Genomic DNA, 22,830 nt, shown 5'->3' with positions numbered 1-22,830 from the left:
TAGTTCCTGTGATACTTGAAAAGTCTAGTTACGTGTTTTGGCAGAGAGCCGACATAAGACTAGTTTCGTTTTCAATCAATGTTTTTGTATGAAATGGGCAGACCTTTCCTGAACTTTAAACAATAAACACCTCGGTTTGAAAATCTTTCAACTATGTGAATTTAGATAGCGATAAGGGTGCCTGATTGAGACCAATTTTAGGACTTGGGTTCTAACGACTTCGAAACCTACTTGTAATTCCTAAAAACATCTGAACTAATTTTATATATATATATATATATATATATATATATATATATATATATATATATATATATATATATATATATATATATATATATATATATATATATATATATATATATATATATATATATATATATATATATATATATATATATATATATATATATATATATATATATATATATAAATATATATATATATATATATATAAATATATACATATATATATATAATATATATATATATATATATATATATATATATATATATATATATATATATATATATATATATATATATATATATATATATATATATATATATATATATATATATATATATATATATATATATATATATATATATATATATATATATATATATATATATCGGCACGTACAAACAGCTCCTCTTATTTGATCTGCCATCAGAGGTCCAATTACCCTGGAACACGTATTTTGGCAGAAACTTTCTCAAAATGCCTTTGAAACCAACTTGAGACTTCGAAACCTATTTTTAATTCCTAAAAACATCTAATAATAACATTGCACTACTAATTACCGATTTCCATGTATGTATTGGAATAAATTTAAAATTAGTTTCTTCAAAATTAGTGTTCCAACGTTGAAGCCAAGTTTCGCGTTCTAGAGAGATCTGACTTGTCTACCCGTGAAAAGATCTTATGTCGCTTATGTTTATAGGTTCTCTGGAGCACTTGCACCTCGGTCCGGGTTTTTATAATGGGTGAGATAGGGAAAGATCATACTGCTAATTATATAAACTGTGCTTCATGTGCAGAGCTCGAATGAGTTTTACAGAGTTGTATCTGTCATCCGTTATTCAATGCAGTTAATTTAAAAAAGCTCTTTTAGGATAATTTTAGTTTTATGATTATCTTACCAATACGCTATTTGAAGTAACAAAAATGTTTATGCTCGATGCTATTATTTTGTCCTTTAAATGTTCAACATTTGTCCAAGGCTTTGGGCGAGGGAGGGGGGGGTCAAAATTACCAGGGGAGATCAGAGTGAAAATAAGATGTGTTTCTGGCCTGAGTTCAAGTGGAATGGACCAGTTTCAACCATGTTACCCCTTGTTTTAGTATATTATTGTTGTAGTAAAAAACAGTAATAGCAAATTTTCCCTCGTTTTTTGTTTTAAGTTGTGACAGGACTCCGACGTCAGCGTTCTGTACTGAACTTGTTATGAGAGTATATGGGACGTAATTGCCGCTTATTGAGAGTTCCAATACGATAATAACGACTGTATCAACGCTAATCGAGCGCACGAACCCCCTCAAATCTTACATTTGATTACAAAACTCCTGAGATATTTTTCATTTTCTAAAGAAAAATTTTGAGTGGACTCAACTTTCCCAGAGGCGATTTCCTAAGTTTGACTTGTCTGAAGAATTTCTCATTTGATGACTTGTTCCCGTTATAACTCGTCTGAAGAATTTGGTGTTCTTCTAATGAGCAAATCAAGTTGTTTGAAATTTGACCTACCTCTTCCCTTGCCCTATTTTTTACATTTATTTCTTCGTTTTTCATTTTCGTTACTTCAAAACTGTAAAATAAAACTTTTTGAAAAAACGATGATAATTTCGCAAATTGGGAAGTTAAGCATCCAAAGATGTTAAGAAGCTAATCTCAGAGCCCGAAATATAACAGTTCAAAAGTAAGTTGGATTTAAGAGTTATTTGAGGAGGAGGAACGGTTAAACTGGAGGAGGAACGGTTAAACTGTTAAACTGGAGGAGGAGGAGTAAAACTGTTAGAGGAAATGTGGCTGGTCAAATCTCATTGACACGGAGCTGAAGGTGTCCTTCCCATACAATTTGTTGCTTTTTGTAGATTTTTCCCCAAAAATTTTCTTAAGCATAAATGAAACATTTATTTTCGAAAAATGGCTTGAAAATTAGAAATAAGTAGTTAAATGTTCATATAAAGAAATTAATAACTGATCTAAGTCACTTTTTACCACATTTAATCATAAAAAGATTCATATTTAAGGACTTTTTATTTTTAGGCTGTTTAGGCTGTTTTTACAGCTTTTAGCTATTTAGCTGTTAAAGAAAGCTGTTTAGCTTTTTGTAGGCTGTTTAGCAAATAATTTTTTTGAAACAGGGTTAAAGAAGAAGAAAAATGAAATACGACACTAATTTCGTGGCTCAAACTTCATAAATCGATAATGAAATAAATTTTGTCACTAAGGCCCAACTCTTTTTTAGATACTCAGTCACCTTCAAACCTCTCAGAAAGAGCGTAAAACGGTTTATATTGGAAACAATATATACATTATAGATATGTTACCGTGAATGTCCAAAACTGGTGAATGTCGACATTCACCGGCGAATGTTCGAAATACCTTTTTTTATCCTTGGATTTAGTCAGCACTGCCAGTCAACTTTTCCCGTTTTATCCAAAATTTGATGGTGACAGGTTAGGTTGGGTTAGGTTTTTAACCCATTTCTAAGATTAATAGCCTAATTTAACCTAACGCAACCTAACCTAACTTTAAACTTTTACAATCAATTTTGTATAAGACTGAAAAAGATGATTCGCAAAGCTAATTGAATCCAAGCACAGAAAAAGGACTTTCGGGCATTCACCGGTGAAAGTCGACATTAACCAGATTTCGGAATTTCACAGCAACAGATATAAATTATAGACATTTGGCAAAGGATCTATAATCCCTTATAGTCCCCAACATATGACTACTGGGTAGCCTATTTTATTACTATTGTCACTTCTTATTGCATTAACAACCACGGGTTTATAGCAGGTTAAATAAGTTAGTTCAAGGAAGGTTAATCAACAATAGATTGATTGGAATTTTGTTTAAAATAGTATAACTTCAAAGCGTGGACAGATGATTTTAAAATTTTTCCGTTGCAAGAGGCTATAAGTAGGGGGAAAACATCATAAGAGGTAGCTGTTGAAGAAACCCTGTTTTATCTTTACGAAAGTTTGACTTTTAATCCCCCAAAATTCCCTGTATATGACTAGTGATTCAACTTGTTTCATCATTATCATTACTGTCGGATTATCTATGATTACTAATTCTTATTACGTTACCATTACAAATTTAAATAACTTAGATCAAGGAAGGTTAGCCTGCTTGAACTAACGGTACTTTTGTATTACAGCGACCACACTGTTGTTCCTGATCTGTTGAAAAATCGGTTTTTCTGTGTACACTCGGAGATAATTAGCTTAGCTTGAGTGAGATAAACTACTATGCAGGTATATTTTAACTAAATATTTATTATGTAGATGTGGTTCATTCTGGGAGGCCTGGTTTCTATAATCCTCTGTTTTAGTTTCCATAATTTTGTTACTAAAGTATAATTTTTTATCATATTTTGGTATATTTTATTAGGATTAACCTAACTTCAGTTCTTGAGTGTGGTCGCTATAATACACAAACTAATGATAAGAATAAACTACAGTAGATCAGTTCGAATTTTGTTGAAAATAGTGTGTCATTTCAGAGTGTTAACTGGCAGATTTGGAATTGGGAAGTCACATGAGAATACAAAAAAAAACAGAATTATTTGCGAAATTTTGAATTGTAATAAAGATACTCAATTGGTGTGTGCCCCAATTTTTTGTTTGCAAACACAAACATTGGTTTTATAGATAAATTAATTTCAATATAATTCATTTATTTATTGTGAGCATCCATCTTTTGTGAATAATTTACACAAGGATAAAGAACCAGAAAATTTCTTAAATTGTGAAACTAATTGCCAGCAAATATCCCAAATTTTCCATTTGACTTGGCAGTTTTTTTTTCCTTTTTGTACGGGTAGGGTTGGGATGAGCAGATAACGCACCGAGATACTGAATTTTGTTAAATTTACTATATTACTGGCATGTACACTAATTACTTAAGGTCTACACATATTTTATGATATTTCAATAATTCTCACTTGATCCTACTCTCTTTACTTTTGTTTAAAAATTTACACCCATCCCCTACATTGTAATATATTCCTTTATGCATCTTTTTTTGTTGTAAATTTTTTTCACCCCTAATAATCATCATTCATTCTAATAATGTCAAAAAATTAAAAAGAATGAATAATGCCACAATGTCTTCTACTAAAAATATCAAGCCTTAATTATAGTCTGTGCTATTGAAACAGTTTGGCTTTGCGACATTGTTTATAGATACATTGTTTCTTGCAATCTATCTGTGACCTATCAGATTCTAAGCTTCGGTTATCCGCCTGAAAACATATGAAGATGCCTCCTTTTATCAAGAGTAGTCATATAAATAAATTATGTATAAAACCATTTGAGCTTAAAAAGAGCATTAACTTAAAATGAAGCTGCATAACTTGCAGCTTGCTTAAAATGCAGCTGCGACATTTGCAACTTGAAATCTAGCTGCAACCCCAATCACATGAAGATAAAGAAAAAATTAAGTTATTAGCAGTGCTGAGGAATTATGAAAGAGCAATACATGCAATCAATTCTTGACACACTTTATCATAGTGAAAGGAATCACCGGATATGCGGCGTATCTTAAGTCCTCGACCACCGTGTTCCGCTTCGCACACTTCTAGAGCTAGTTGGACACCAGGCGGATGAACCACTAAACCAAGTCTTGGTTCATTTCGATCTTCTTCATATATTACACCTGGAGCCCGATCATTTATGACACTTCGTACTAAGCTAATGATATCACTGGGCTGGAGTTGATTACAACAAGATGATAATTGGACTTCAATCGAACCACTATTAGATTTGGTAAGCTCGGGGATATACGATAGCTGAGAGACAGTCTCAATAGTGGGAGTTTCACCGGCGGAAGATGGAAGGGTTGTTACTTCTCCTAATTCATCTGTGACAGAAATCTGCGGATGTGGCATGAAGCTTTTCCGTCTTCGCGACGATATGCGAAGGTCCAATGCTTCACCATTTCTCTGTTCTTCCTAAAGATAAACCAATTTTTAATTCATTTATTTTAAAATACAGATTTGAAATACTTCAACTGAGAAAAACACAAATAATTATGTTGCATTGGAAGGAAAATTTTAAAGAAATTAGAATTAACCCAATTTATTGCATTCATTTTATTTTAATTTTTACTGTATTCATTTCAGAGATCTATCAAATTATTAAATAAAGAAAATCAAACTAAATTGTATTGTGAAAATTAGAGAATAGTTGCAAGTCGAAAATTAAAACCACTGGAAAATTCTAATTAACGGAATTTAAATTTTTACGAAATTTTGATGAATAAAAATTTTTTATATCAATTTCATACACTTAAATAGAAAATTTAAACTAAATACAACTGCTACTACTAACACCTCACCACAGCACCAAACCACCTGAGGCCAACACAGCTGCGCACGCTCCTCTTGCATCCCAAACCATCCAAACTTTCCCTCTTTACACCCTCAAGATAACTAAATTAAATTTAATTTAGAAATTAAATAGTGAAACATTAAAAGATGCAAAAAATAAAATCTATACGAAAAATATCCGTTGATATCAACTTTACGCCAAACCCCCTTGTTTTATTCTCGGGTGTTATTCTCAGCGTTTACTGAATATAAAATACTAAAGCAATTTATCAAACTGAAAAATCAACTTGGACTTGAAAAGTTTACTAAAAACGTTCGTTCTTTTACTTTAACGTTACAACGTTTAAAAGCTTATATGAATTGCTTAACCCAAGCTCTGAGGTCTGCTAAACAGCAGTACTATTTAAAGGTATTTAATAACGCATATGGATCTCCTAAGAAGGTGTGGTCATTAATAAATGATTGTATCGGCAAAAGAAAGATGAATCCTCTTCCGGACGACCCCGAATGGTAATACAGCTGTTAAAGAAAAAAAAAGTAACATTGCTAACATACTCAACACTCACTTGGCCAAAACAGGCGAAAAGATGTCGGAAGAGGCATCCCGAAAATTAGCACCAAATTCTGCTAACTTCAAAAGTTTTTTACCTCCCTCTACTCACCGATCCATATTCCTCCCCCCAGTGTCATCTGCTGAATCGATGATGGTACCTCATCAACTCAAAAATGGACAAACAGAAGGAACTGATAGATCTTCTACAAGTTTACTTAAATCGATTATGCCTGGTAGCCTATAGTTAATTTCTTGTGCTCAAATTGAGCTCTTGAGCTCTTGAGCTCAAGAATGGTGTCTTTCCTTCTAAAATGAAGTCCGCCTGGTAGCCTATAGTTAATTTCTTGTGCTCAAATTGAGCTCTTGAGCTCAAGAATGGTGTCTTTCCTTCTAAAATGAAGTCGGCCTGGTAGCCTATAGTTAATTTCTTGTGCTCAAATTGAGCTCTTGAGCTCTTGAGCTCAAGAATGGTGTCTTTCCTTCTAAAATGAAGTCCGCCTGGTAGCCTATAGTTAATTTCTTGTGCTCAAATTGAGCTCTTGAGCTCTTGAGCTCAAGAATGCTGTCTTTCCTTCTAAAATGAAGTCCGTCTGTGCCACTGCACTATATAAAGAGCAGGATGTGACAGAAATAAAAATTAATAACAGAGTCAAAAGTAGAGTAGGAACTACCATTTCTATGGGGCCCCCGTACCAAACAGGTTTTTTTCTGATAGATAAATCTATTCTACTGGTCATTACACTCTTTCTTTGCCAAGAGATTTACGCAATTTAAGGACAAGTTTTTCTGACGTAGATTTCTAGTTCATGATATACAAGTTTTTTTTTTAGGTTAAATCCATTATCATTCATCTACAAGTTGATTAGTAGATTTTTTTTTTTTTTTTTTTTTAAACTTGGCTAATAGGTTTTTAAACCTATTACTACGAACGCTACATGCATTCTATTTTTGGAACTAGGAGCGAGATTGCGTGATGCTATCAGACTGGTTTCGTTTCATGGGTTCATTAATAGAAGGACTAATGTTTTTGAAAAGGGGTAATTACTTCTTTAGTTTACGAGATTTGCGAATTTTTTCGCAATGCCTTAAGAATGCGCGATGGTTAAGAATGCCTCACGGGTAATTAAAGAATGGGATGCTTGCATCAACAATACAAAGAATATGCTCGGATACTTAATAGATTTGACGCTTACAAGAGACATTGCTAGAAGGCATTCAATAGCTTAATTGAAAAGTAACGATAGAATGACATTGTGACTTGACCTAGCTTTACCTCGCCGATGTGGTCTGTATAATAAATAAGTAACGTTTGAAAAGTATTGTCAATTTAAAAAGAAATGGCTGAAAAGTGTTTTGAGAGGGATGGGGTGCATGGAGGGTTGAGTTGCACGAGGGTTCAGTTAAAGGGAATACAGTTGCACGGGGGGTTTCGGTTATACAGGGGTTCAGTTACAAGGGGGATTCAGCTGCACGGGGGTTGAGTTAAATGGGAATTGAGTTCCACGAGAGTAGTGCTTTGTCGTGGTTTAGCCGTGAGGTCCCTTACCACAACCCCAAAGGGCTCCGATCCCCCCCTCCCAAACCCGAAGGCACCCCCCGGTCCGCAAAGATTCTCTGGGCTCCCAAAGGGGCCGTGGTTTACCTTGTAACTTTTACATTCTCTTGATTTTCAAAGTTCCCTTTGAAGGACTCTGTTGTTTTAAGCCGGTGTGATTTTTTCTTTACATGGTGTTCGTTCAAAAAAGCAAGAATTTCTGTTAAATAAATAATTCTTATATTTTTTCCATTCAATTGAAGGCGAGGATTTCTGTTAAATAAATAATTGTTATACCTTTTAAAATGACGTTACGGGGTGTGAGGGGGCTCTATTGTTTTAAGCAGTTTTATTTTTTCTTTACATGGTATTCGTTCAAAAAGCGAGGATATTCCGTGTGATTTTTTTGGGAAGTTTAATGAAATTATTAGTTACCGAGAGTTCAATGACTCCTCCCCTCAATGACTTTCAGGGGTTTTATGACTCCTCCTCACAATGAATTCAGATGGTCTTAGGACTCATCCCCCTAGCCATAACTCCATTCAACCTTGAGCGAAGATATAAAAGTTTGATGAAGTATTTTTCTGCTTAACAACTACATTAATAACTTCCAAGATGATAGGACTTATTTTTAATTTAATTGGGAATGGAAAGTCAAAGTCTAACATAAAGAACAAGGTATTTCGGAGGGGGTAGCTAACTTCATATACGGGATAATTTCCATTCGTCTTAGTTTTTAACGATGCTCCGTATTTCTAGTTGAAAATGCTTATTTTTTAATTTAATTGGGAATGAAAAGTCAAAGTCTAACATAAAGAACAAGGTATTTCGGAGGGGTAGCTAACTTCATATACGGGATAATTTCCATTCGTCTTAGTTTTTAACGATGCTCCTTATTTCTAGTTGAAAATGCTTATTTTTTAATTTAATTTGGAATTAAAAGTCAAAGTCTAACATAAAGAACAAGGTATTTCGGAGGGGGTAGCTAACTTCATCTACGGGATAATGTCCATTCGTCTTAGTTTTTAACGATGCTCCTTATTTCTAGTTGAAAATGCTTATTTTTTTAATTTAATTGGGAATGAAAAGTCAAAGTGCCAGAATGGTTGAAATCCACTAGCTCAGTATTGGGGTCTTAGTCCACCAGCCTGAATGGTGGAAATACACTAGCTCAGTATTGAGGTCTAAGTCCACCAGCCTGAATGGTCGAAATTCACTAGCTCAGAATTGGGGTCTTAGTCCACCAGCCTGAATGGTGGAAATTCACTATCTCAGAATTGGGGTCTTAGTCCACCAGCCTGAATGGTTGAAATTCACTAGCTCAGAATTAGGGTCTTAGTCAGTGTTCAGATTGGAGCGTTGGGGATCCGACTATCTGGGCTTTATTTGTCAAGACCTGAATGCTAAGCGATGGACATGAGCTCGATTGGGACCCCATTGTGAAAACGGAAAACAAAAAACAAAAAATATATTGTTGATATGTGTGTAGAGCATGGCATGGTTACCGCTTGGGGCAACAGTCTAACCGTTGACGGTTTTAGGTATCCGTGAATAAGTTCTAAGGCGAGAGTGGAAATTGGGACAAATTTTTGGAAGTGCCCACCTCACCTGCTCAGAGTCTCAGGCAAGTGACCCTAAATTTGAAAAAGTGGAAATTGGCTCAGATTTTCTAAACTGAGCTGAGACAATGAATAGATACTATTGGGAAAGTTATTGGAGACGCTGGGCATCCTTGAACAAGTGCTAAATTGAGAGAGGAATTTGGGACAATATTTGGGGGCACCCACCCGCCCAGAGTCTCCGGCAGGTGACCCTAAAATTTAAAAAACACACAGAGACGACACACAAAGAGATGAATCACACACAGAGAGGACAAACACACAGAAACGACACATAGAGACAAAACATACACAGAGACGATACACACACACAGATTCAACACACAGAGAGAGATGAGACACACACACAGAAATGACAAACACACATAGAGACGACACATACAAAGAGACGTCACACACAAACAAAGATACGAAACACACAGAGAGACAACACAAACTTAGAGACAACACACACACACACACACACACAGAGACAACATCCACACAGAGACAACAAACACACACACAGAGACGACACACTCAAAGTGACGACTTACACATAGAGACGACACACACACAGAGACGACACACACACAGCGGCGACACACATAGAGAGACGACACACACACAGAGACGACACACTCAAACAGACGACTGATACATACAGACGACACCCACACAGAGACGACAAACACACAGAGACGACAGACAAAAAGAGACGAATCACACACAGAGAGGACAAACACACAGAAACGACACATAGAGACGACACATGCAGAGAGACGATACACACACAGAGTCAACACACACAGAGAGACGAGACACGCACACAGAAATGACAAAACACACATAGAGACGACACACACAAAGAGACGTCACACACACACACACAGATACGAAACACACATAGAGACGACACACACATAGACACAACACACATCCACACAAAGACGACACACACACACAGAGACGACACACTCAACAACACACACATAGAGACAACACACACACACACACAGAGACAACACATAGAGACGACACATGCAGAGAGACGATACACACACAGAGTCAACACACACAGAGAGACGAGACACGCACACAGAAATGACAAAACACACATAGAGACTACACACACAAAGAGACGTCACACACACACACACAGATACGAAACACACATAGAGACGAAAGACACATAGAGACAACACACATCCACACAGAGACAACACACACACAGAGACGACACACTCAACAACACACACATAGAGACAACACACACACACACACAGAGACAACATCCACACAGAGACGACAAACACACACACAGAGACGACACACTCAAAGTGACGACTTACACATAGAGACGACACAAACACAGAGACGACACACACACAGAGACGACACACAGAGAGAGACGACACACACACAGAGACGACACAATAATAGTTAAGAATTATACATAGAGAATACACAAACACAGATACTAAAAAACAAAAGAGGCTAAATACAAAAATAGACTAATCACACACAGTGAGGAAAAACACACAGAAACGACACATAGAGACGACACATGCACAGAGACGAGCCACACACACAGAGTCAGCACACACAGAGAGACGAGACACGCACACAGAAATGACAAAACACACATAGAGACGACACACACAAAGAGACGTCACACACACACACAGATACGAAACACACATAGAGACGACACACACATAGAGACAACACACATCCACACAGAGACGACACACACACAGAGACGACACACTCAAAGTGACGACTTACACATAGAGACGACACACACACAGAGACGACAAACACACAGAGAATACACAGATAGAGAGACGACACACACACAGAGACGACACACTCAAAGTGAAGACTTACACATAGAGACGACACACACACAGATACTACACACAAAATGAGAATACAAAAACAGATAGACTAAAATAAAAAATAGACGAAACAATCAACTAGAAAACACACACACAGTGTCGACAACCCAAACTCGACTACACAAGCACTTTGTCGTCAAACACACAGAAACGACACACACACAGAGATAACACGCTCATAGAAGCCATACAGAAAAAGAGAGCACAGAAAAACAGATACGAAACACCCACACAGATGAGACACACAAACAGAGACAACTCACACACAGAGACTACAAACACACACAGACGACACACACAAAGAGACGACACACACACAGAGAGGACAAAAACACAGAAACGACACAGAGAGACGACACAAGCACAGAGACGATACACACACACAGAGTCAACACACACAGAGAGACAGAGACACACACACACAGAAATGACAAACATACATAGAGATGACGAACACACAGATACATCACACACACAGCGACGACACACATCGACTAAAGACTCACAATGATATAAAACACACACGCACAGACAACCAAAACAAAGAGAATATAAAAACACACACACACACATGACACACACACAGAGACCACAAACTTAAATAGATGACTAACAAAAAGCGACAATAGACACACAGAATTTAATGCGTTTAAATGCTTTTTTTAAAGTTAATCAGAGCAAAAACAAATTAAAATAAACTAAAAACAAATAAAAACACCGCCAATATTAGTAAAATACAATTGTCGCAACTAATCCACATAGTTCACAGAAAATAATAGTGTTACTTCGATGAGAACACCAAAGCAACTGAGTAAAAAAGTATAAAAATAGAAATGAACTTAATTATTTTGTTGTAAAATAATGCTCTTGTTGGCTATTATTGAAGCAATTCTTTTTGGTCTGGTAGGTAATCTCGTCCCCAGGTGATTTTGTAAAATCTTAATACCCTTATTAACTATTGGTTCATTTTTCAAAAGAATATTATAAATTGGGTCAATATTTAAATTTCCTCTATCCCTATTTATTGAAAGATTAGCAAACATATGTTTTTTTTTTATTTCTATAGCTTCCCTCTCCCACTGACAAAAACCTCTATCATTAGAAATAGTTGTGGCCCCATCAAATTGTACGAAATTTTCAGGATGAAAGAAAATATGTTCTACCAAAGCCGAAACAAAAGTTTCAGGAGGCTTGCTGAATTGTAGAGGGTTTTTTTTTTTTTTATTAGAGTTGCAATCCTCAATAAATCTTTAAAGAAATTGTTGGTGAGTTCTACCAATATAAAACTTCCCACAAGAACAAGGAATTTTATACACTCGACTAACTAAATTTCCCCAGGTTAAATGCTTCCCAGAATTGAGGAAACTACCTAATGGTCTTACCGATTGGAAACATGTATCTTATTCTATTTTATTTACGCAAAATTCGTAAATAAAATATTTTATTTATATTTTAAATATTTTAAAATAAAATATTTTATAACACACACAGAGACGACACACATAGAGAGACGACACACACACACAGAGACGACACACTCAAAGTGACGACTTATACATAGAGACGACACACACACAGAGACGACAAACACACAGAGACGACAGAAAAAAAGAGACGAATCACACACAGAGAGGACAAACACACAGAAACGACACATAGCGACGACACATGCACAGAGACTGTACACACACACAGAAATGACAAAACACACATAGAGACGACACACACAAAGAGACGTCACACACACACACACAGATACGAAACACACATAGAGACGACACACACACAGAGACAACACACATCCACACAAAGACGACACACACACACAGAGACGACACACTCAACAACACACACATAGAGACAACACACACACACACACACAGAAACGACACATAGAGACGACACATGCACAGAGACGACACACACACAGAGTCCACATACACATAGAGACGAGACACGCACACATAAATGACAAAACACGCATAGAGACGACACACACAAAGAGACGTCACACACACACACAGATACGACACACACATAGAGACGACACACACAGAGAAACAACACACATCCACACAAAGACGACACACACACACAGAGACGACACACTCAACAACACACACATAGAGACAACACACACACACACACAGAGACAACATCCACACAGAGACAACAAACACACACACAGAGACGACACACTCAAAGTGACGACTTACACATAGAGACGACACACACACAGAGACGACAAACACACAGATACTACACACATAGAGAGACTACACACACACAGAGACGACACACTCAAAGTGACGACTTATACATAGAGACGACACACACACAGAGGCGACAAACACACAGAGACGACAGAAACAAAGAGACGAATCACACACAGAGAGGACACACACAAAGAACCGACACATAGAGACGACACATGCACAGAGACGATGCACACACACAGAGTCAACATACACCCAGAGAGATGAGACACGCACACTGAAATGACTAAACACGCATAGAGACGACACACAAAAAGAGACGTCACACACACACACAGATACTAACCACATATATAGACTGCACACACATAGAGACAACACACCTCCAAACAGAGATGACACACACACACAGAGACTACACACTCAAAGTGACGACTGACACATATAGACGACACACACACAGAGACGACACAAACACAGAGACGACACACATAGAGAGAAGACACACAAAAACAGACGACAAACTCACATAGAAGACTTACACATACAGACGAACAGCAAAGACACAAGAAACACCCACCGAGACGGCACCCATACAGGGACGACACGCACACAGAGACGACACACACACAGAGACAACACACACACAGATACGAAACACACAAAGAGACGACATGCTCACAGAGATTAAAAACACACAGAAAAGACACACACACAGAGACTACACGATGATAGAGGCAACACAGACAGATAGATGATATACAAAGAGATAAGCCACACCCACAGAGATGACACACACACAGAGACCACTCACACACACACAGGACAGACACACAGAGACGACAGACACAAAGAAAAGAATCACACACAGAGAGGACAAACACACACAAAAGACACATAGTGACGACACATGCACAGAGAATAAACACACATACAGAGTCAACACACACAGAGACACGAGACACACACACACACAGACATGACAAACACACATAGAGATGACACACACAAAGAGACGTCACACACACACAGATACGAAACAAACATAGGGACGACACACACATAGAGACAACACACACACACAGACAACATCCACACAGAGACTACACAAACACACACACAGAGACGACACACACACAGAGACGACACACTCAAAGTGACGACTTACACATAGAGACGACACACACACAGCATTTAATGCGTTTAAATGCTTTTTTTAAAGTTAATCAGAGCAAAAACAAATTAAAATAAACTAAAAACAAATAAAAACACCGCGAATATTAATAAAATACAATTGTCACAACTGATCCACATAGGTCACAGAAGCTAATAGTGTTACTTCGATGAGAACACCAGAGCAACTGGTTAAGAAAGTACAAACATGGAAATGTACCTGATTATTATGTTGCGAAGGAATCCTATTACTGTTGGCTATCACTAAATCAACTCTTTTTAGTCTCGTTGGTAATCTCGTCCCCAGGTGATTCTATAAAATTCCCTTACTATATGTTGGTTCATTTTTCAAAAGAATGTTGTACGTTTGGTCGTTATTTAAATTGCCTGTATCTCTATTAATTGAAAGATTAGCAAACATATGTTTTTTTTTTATTTCTATAGCTTCCCTCTCCCACTGACAAAAACCTCTATCATTAGAAATAGTTGTGGCCCCATCAAATTGTACGAAATTTTCAGGATGAAAGAAAATATGTTCTACCAAAGCCGAAACAAAAGTTTGAGGAGGATTGATGAATTGTAGAGGGTTTTTTTTTTTTATTAGAGTTGCAATCCTCAATAAATCTTTAAAGAAATTGTTGGTGAGTTCTACCAATATAAAACTTCCCACAAGAACAAGGAATTTTATACACTCGACTAACTAAATTTCCCCAGGTTAAATGCTTCCCAGAATTGAGGAAACTACCTAATGGTCTTACCGATTGGAAACATGTATCTTATTCTATTTTATTTACGCAAAATTCGTAAATAAAATATTTTATTTATATTTTAAATATTTTAAAATAAAATATTTTATAAATAAAATATTAAATAAAATCGTAATAAAAACCGATTGGAAACATGTATCTTATTGTATTTTATTTACGCAAAATTCGTAAATAAAATTTTTTATTTATATTTTAAATATTTTAAAATAAAATATTTTATAAATAATATATTAAATAAAATCGTAATAAAATATTAATCAAAATCGTAAATAAATAAAATCGTATTAATAAAATAAAATCGTATTAGTAATCGTATTAATAAAAATCGTAAATAAAATATTTTATAAATAAAATATTTTATTTTGCGTATTTTATTTAGGCTAAATTCGTTGAAGCTTCTCTTCCAAACCAGGTACATATGACAAAGAAATGAAACTTTTAGACAAATTTAATTATGAAGACTGCGAAACTCCAATTACCCTACTATTATGTTTAATACGTCTATTTTCTATTATTTTATCAGTGAAATTAATTGGGTGACTATTACTAAATAAAATATCCTTCAAATACAATAATTCAGAATCCAGAAATTCCTGAGGACAAATTCTGGAAGCTCTATCCACTAGTGAAATCACAACCCCTCATTTCGCCGAAACAGCGTGACACGAATGAAATTCAAATATCTATCATTGTGCGTGGAGACTTTTTGTATATTGAGAAAAGTAAATGGTAATCTCTTTTAATTAACAAGATATCAAGAAAAGGTAGTTTGTCATTTTCTTCAAACTCCACTGTAAATTGTATATTTTTTAAGAACTATTTAAATGTTTACAGAAAAGGTCTAAGGAATCTAAACCGTGTTTCCAAACGCAAACTACGTCATCCATGAATCTGCCCCAGACTCAAGGGAGAGCCTAAAACTGTGTATAGCGGAGGTTTCCATAGAATCCATGAAAAAAATTGCCAACAAAGGACTGAGGGATACCCCCATAGGCAAACCAAACACCTGCTTGTAAAATTCTCCACTAAAACCAAAATAAAAAGAATATTCATTTACCAAGATAACTAATTTCATAATGACCTCAATATCTAAACCAGCCAATGTCACATCTTGTATCAAGTCGAAGTATTTTTGTAATTTACTCTTTAGTACATCTTCGTACTTTTTTACATTACAATTTGAATACATGGAAACTACATCAAAACTGCAGAGAATTGAATTCTCCTCCAATGCAATTTATTAGTGAGATCAGTCGAATTTTTTATATATGATTTTTGTGTTCCTAAGAGAGGACGCAATTCCACACACAACCACTCTCCTAATTTTGAAACAGATGACGGAAAAGTTGATACAATGGGACGGAGCGGGGCTCTCAAGTCGTATGAATTTTGGGTAACCATAGATTTTGGGAACAGAACAACCTCTTGGATAAAATGTATTGTAAAATTGTGGGTTTATAACTGAATCATTTTTTAATGAATCCAATTCCTTTCATGTCGATTCTACATATTTATCTATAGGATCAAAATTCAGTTTTTTTATAAGTGATGTATAAGTGATGATATCACAAATAGTGGCTTTCATTTTATAAGTGTATCACAATAATGGCTTATCAATGATAACGGCTTATTTTAATGGCAATTATAATGGCTTATCAATAATGGCATATCACAAATAATGGCTTTTTTATACGTGATGATATCACAAATAATGGCTTTCATTTGACAATCATAGTCACTACTGAGCATAATTACAATACTATTGCCTTTATCTGCTCTGGTGATTGTAAGGTCTTTGTCCTTTTTCAAACCAGAAAGTGTTTTAACGTCATTTTTGTGTCATCTTTTTCAATTTTGCTCTTATTAAAAGTGTTTAGTTTCCTTACGATCTCGGCTCTAAGTTCCCGAGGAGCCTCGATCTCATCAATCCCTGAATCCCTGAATCCAACTTAGAAATTATTTTTGAATATGAAATCGGTGTTGGAAAACAGAATTTAGAAAGAATTTCGACAAAATTGCCTCCTGTTGACTACTAAGAAGTTTTGATGATAAATTCTTAATGGCAGGACTTAGACAAGAACGAGTATAATAAACATCCGAATCCTTAAACTTCTCCAACAAAAGTCTACTAAAATGAGAAACAACAAACGAGACTGCGGCCAGTACAGAGAAAAGATGAAAAACTGGAAAGAACTCACCAACAATTTCTTTAAAGATTTATTGAGGATTGCAACTCAATTCAAAAAAAAAAAAAAAAAAAAAAAAAAAAAAAAAAAAAAAAAAAAAAAACTACAATTCAGCAAGCCTCCTGAAACTTTTGTATCGGCTTTGGCAGAAGATATTTTCTTTCATCTTGAACATTTCGTACAATTTGATGAGGCCACAGCTATTTCTAATGATAGAGGTCTTTCTTAATGGGCGAGGGAAGCTATAGAAATAAAAAATATATGTTTGCTAATCTTTCAATAAATAGGGATACGGGAAATTTAAGTATTGACCCAATTTGTAATATTCTTTTGAAAAATGAACCAATAGTTAATAAGGGAATTAAGATTTTACAAGATCACCAGGGAACGAGATTACATACCAGACTAAAAAGAATTGCTTCAATAATAGCTAACAATAGGATTATTTCGCAACAGAATGATTAACTTCATTTTCATTTTATACTTTTTTACTCAGTCACTTTGGTGTTCTCGTCGAAACAACTCTATTAGCTTCTGCGACCTATGTGGATCAGTTGTGACAATTGTATTTTATTAATATTGGTATTTTATTTGTTTTTAGTTTGTTTCAGTTTTTTTTTCTAATCTCTGTTTTTTCTGTGCTGAAGACGCCTCGTTGACATACAGGCGAAATATCCACGTCATTTTAGTTTATCTTTTCTCTCTACTGCGTTTCACAAACAGTGATAGAAATTCACAAAAAATACCAGATATTTCGGTCACACATGCAGTGACCGTCATCAATAGTAAAACTAAAGTTTAGTTTTAGTTTAGTAAAGTAAAATTTTACTATTGATGACGGTCACTGCATATGTGACCGAAATATCTGGTATTTTTTGTGAATTTCTATCACTGTTTGTGAAACACTGTATATCATTTGACACGATCTTCTCAGTTGGTGCGAAGACCAGCTATGGTCACGTCTAGGTCTAGGTTTTCAATTCGCCATGTTGTTCCGTTAGTTTGGGAGAGTTTGCCAGAGGATTTGAGGAATGTTGGGGGTTTGCAGGATTTTCGTAAGTCGCTAAAGAACCATTGTTTTGATGTGTATATTTTGAATGGATAATTCCACGCCACTTAAGTTTTGTTTTTGAGGAGGGTTTAGTTGCAGCTGAATATTATTATAATTATTATAATTTTGTTGGGTGTTGTTTGGAGGTTCGTTGGTTTTCGGGTCCGGTAAGTTGAGCTCTAATTATGTTTTTTTTTTTTTTTTTTTTTCTATTTCTATTTCTTTTTTCTCTCTTTTTTTTTGGTTTCTTGGTTTTTTGATTTATTAGTAGGGGTTTCTCCCGCACAAGCATTGTTTCAGGGAATCGATGATGTATATATTTTTTTTTAAATAAACCCATTGTTACTTTTTATTAGAAGGATTTTATCCCTATTTGAACTTTTATTTATCGTCATGGAAAGGCAGTGTGGTCTCCGAAATTATCTAGGAGAATCAAAAATTTCAACATTATTACACGAGGAAGATGGAGTGGCAATCTACTAGATGGAGTGGCAGTAACTTAAATGCCTGTGTTTAGGTATAAACTGAGTTATATAAGGGAACTAAGTTTAATTTAAGTTCAGAAACTAAGTTAATTTAAAGGAACTTAAAAATTATGTTTTTTCAAACTCTATACTGACCCTACTGACCTAACAACGTATACAATGAAGAATTAGACTGTAATGGCGTCAGTGCGTAGACAAGAGATGTACGTAACCAGCGCGCATGCGCAGAACGCCGACCATAGTGCTGCGGCGGCGGCATCGCAAAACGGTACTTACTTAAAAAACATGCCTCGTATATACTGACCCTACTTAGGTCAACATGTTTTCCTTTGATTTAGTCAGTCTTCTCTAGAGAACACCTTTCTTTGCAATTTTAGCTGCCCTAAGCTCTCTTTCAACTTTTGTTCTGCTTTTTGAGCTTGCATCGGAAAGAAGAGAAGGTATAATAAGGTTTGCCCTTTCTCGATTCCCACAGTTACATTTTGAATGCGCCTTTCTGCCGTCCTAACAAATTGTTTTTCAAAATACCTCTTTCTATTAATCAACAGGAAATTACTGCCTGTTACAACAGGAAATTACTGCCAGGAAATTGTAGTTGGGATTGCTAACACAAATTAACTTTAACCATTGAATCTTCTATTGGATTCCGCGGATGAAGCGTAGAAGTTTATACAATAAGAAATTAAAGTTGTAAACAACTTATATACTAATACTAATTATTCTAAACTCATATGGGTTTTAAAAACCACTTTTTATTTTTACACATGTCTTGAGCCTCAATACACTTCTTACATCTTTTACTCTTTACCGTTCCGATGAACAATTTCCCACAAAAAATGTTTTCTTAGCCGTCAGATTATAACCGCTCAGCGTTTTTGTTTCGACATACCAGCAAAATTTGTGGCCAACAATTGTCAGCAACAAAATGGACTGTAGAAACGCGCCTCATAGATACTCAAATGATACCTGAATGCTTCCTAGAGTTTGAGATGTAAGCGGTGGTGAGCTCCTTGGCTGAACTACAGGTGTTCCATGTGTTATAGAGCCGGGCATCATTCCATATAAAGGGGGTCCAACAGGGGACGCAGGACTGATTAATGGTGTACCAAGGCTGATGGAACCCCCTTGTGCTGGAGGACAAGGGCCAATGTTTGGAAGAAGAGCAGGGGAGCCAGGTGAGGAGATAACAGGAGTACCCTGCAAAATTTATGGGTGAGGTTACTGCGAGGTCTGGTAACGTCTGGTGCGAGATCTGGTAATGTCAGAAAAAAAACACTGATTAACTCTGAATTATAAGTGGACCCGCTACTTTACATTGACTGATTAACGACCCTGTCATGCCGTCAACAATGTTATTTCAATTCAATTTTCCAGCTCTCAACGTTTACATATAAACATGAAAAACTTGGCTGGCATTAAAGCTATCAAAAGTACCCCGTTATATTTTGAGGTAACGTTATGTCACGTTATTCGAGGTATTATTATGTCACGAAATATCTGTTATATTTTGCTAAGATTCGGCTGGTATTAAAGATGACAGTAGTACCCTTTTTTTCAGATAATGTTATGTCACACTATATAAGGCAACACTGTGTTACGAAACATCTGTTATATTTTGTTAAACGCGGCTGGCGTTCAAGCTAACAGAAGTACCATGTTATATTTTGAGGTAACGTTATGTCAAGTTATTTGAGGTAACGTTATGCTACGAAACATATGTTATATTTTCTTAAAACTCACCTGGCATTAAAGCTAACATAAGTACCCTGTTATTCTTTGAGATAACGTTATGTCACAAAATATATATTATACTTGAGGTGACACTACGTCACAAAATACGTATTGATTACCACACATTAATCTATGTGCTAAATTAAATTGACTGTTATGCCTTGTTATGCCAATTGACTGTTATGCCATTAATGGCCTTGTTATGCCACCGAATTTTTTATTTCAATAGACATTTTTAGCATTCTAAGTCATTTAAAATAAAAGGATTCACAAATTATAAACAAAATGAAAATGCAAAAATATAACTGACCCTACTCCGCCATCTACAATTTTTATATTTCCTTTTCAATCCAACTTTTATCTCTCTAAGTACTTACAAACTCCCCTCAAGGCATAAATACAAACTCCCCTCCCGCAGTAAACTGCTATTAAATAATAGCTAGTTGCATAAAAAAGAACAAACACAGTTAAATATTAAAATGGACCAGTTTCCCTGATTCATGCTCATTTTAGCATAAAAATAAAGATAAACAGAATCCTACAAAGGTACAGCCTGAATATTTTGAGAGCCTGTTAAAGAGTAATTAGGTTGTTATTTCAAGGCTATATCTCTGTAAAATGGTTTGAAAAATAGGTACTTACAAAGGTCTTAAAAAAGGCCATACAAAGGGGACCATTAACATTTGCAACTGTCATACCTTTGAAAGCATCTTTCTAATAATATAGAAAAGGCCATATTATTTAAACAGTTTTTGTATTTGTTTCGGAAGTGAGGAAATGTCAGATATGAAATAATTTTCATATCTTATATAATGAAATTGTTGCAGTAAATTGTATCAGATCCCTTTAGTCCTGTGTTTTTAGATTAAAAAAAAAGGCGTTTGATTCAGCAAGAAAGCTTTAGAGAAGCTTTATAGAGAAGCTTTAGAGAAGCTTTGATGAAGTTCAAAACCTTAAAGGGTCTACCAGAATAGTACGTTGAAATTATTTGCATAATATATGATGTAATATACCTGCCAGAAGGGGAATTATTGCTTGGTTCTGTGTGAAATCAAGGGCCAAACTAGGATTTTGCTTATATCCCTGTTTACAGGGATATTGATAAATTTTTTTCTGAGGAACGGGACAAAGGCTTTGGGAGGATATGGTGTTAAACGGGAAGCTCAGACCATCAAAGACTTAAACGATGCAGAAGATTTGAGCGTCATATGTGTGCTAGCAAAACAAATGAATTTTCGGAGGTTTTCAGGGTGCGAGATAAGGTTCGGAACGTTCAGTTATGCAAATGTTGGAAAGGTGGGAGAATGTATGGGAGGGTAGGGTTGGTGAGGTGGTAAGGGCGAGCCTGCCTTTCATTTCCTAATTTTTGTTTTGCAAGATTATTAAAAACTTACAACCATACTATCACATATATTCTCCTTAATTAGGTTAAAAGGAATAAGGTTAAGACAATACCTGAGAAATAGATCCATGAGCCAGGGTCTGCAAGGGAAGGTGAGGTGGAGAGGAACTATAGACATTTTGAAGGTGTAACCTCTGTAGGTGACATGAGAGACCAATACTATCGGATTGGCTAAGGCTTTGGTGCAGTGGCGAGCCTGAAAAAACAAAAATGAAACAAGTGAGTACCTTTGAGTAAAAAACTGAATAGACTGTGTTCCCTTTCCCTCCACCCTAACCCCCCACAAAAAAAACAACGTAGAAGATTCAAAAGAAGGAATATTGCTGCCATTCATTCTAATTTACCAATAAGAAAATGGAAAACAATAGTTTTATTTTCTATTCACGTAGTATATAAGTAGATGTTTTAATTAACGTTCCAATTAAATTGAAGTTAATTTTTGAATTTAACATCGAATTAAATTAATTTAAGTTAAATTTGATTTTTGTGTTTTTAACTAATTTAATTTATTAGATACAAAATATAGGTTTGGCGGCGGAAAACTGATGAAATCTATTTTTACCCCTGTGGGTCACATCTCAGAAATTATAGCAGATAGAAAAATTCTGACTGCACTATTGGACTTAGCATGTCAAAAATTAGAGGATGTCTGTCCTTAACTCAAAACA

At 35.5% G+C, this 22,830-nt stretch overlaps 1 protein-coding gene across 3 annotated transcripts in view; it reads right to left on the bottom strand.

Moving 5' to 3' along the window:
* Window positions 1-1,488: 1,488 nt before the first annotated feature.
* LOC148951632 (serine/threonine-protein kinase SIK3-like) overlaps window positions 1,489-22,830 on the bottom strand; it is a 202,633-nt gene continuing 181,291 nt past the window's right edge. For all 3 annotated transcript variants that reach the window (XM_089091236.1, XM_089091237.1, XM_089091238.1), the window contains 3 exons: window positions 22,216-22,358; window positions 19,996-20,226; window positions 1,489-5,187 (listed from right to left, as the gene is read on the bottom strand). In XM_089091236.1, coding sequence (XP_088947362.1) covers window positions 4,699-5,187; window positions 19,996-20,226; window positions 22,216-22,358 — 863 coding nt within the window. In that variant the 3' untranslated portion in view covers window positions 1,489-4,698. The remainder of the gene's footprint in view (window positions 5,188-19,995; window positions 20,227-22,215; window positions 22,359-22,830) is intronic.

The sequence above is a fragment of the Artemia sp. Qi Xiang Cuo genome, chromosome 6, assembly GCF_049724085.1.
Source record: "Artemia sp. Qi Xiang Cuo chromosome 6, ASM4972408v1, whole genome shotgun sequence".
Classification (NCBI taxonomy): Eukaryota; Metazoa; Arthropoda; class Branchiopoda; order Anostraca; family Artemiidae; genus Artemia; species Artemia sp. Qi Xiang Cuo.
Note: the sequence above shows the minus strand (reverse complement) of the source record. Positions and strands in the feature narration are given on the sequence as shown.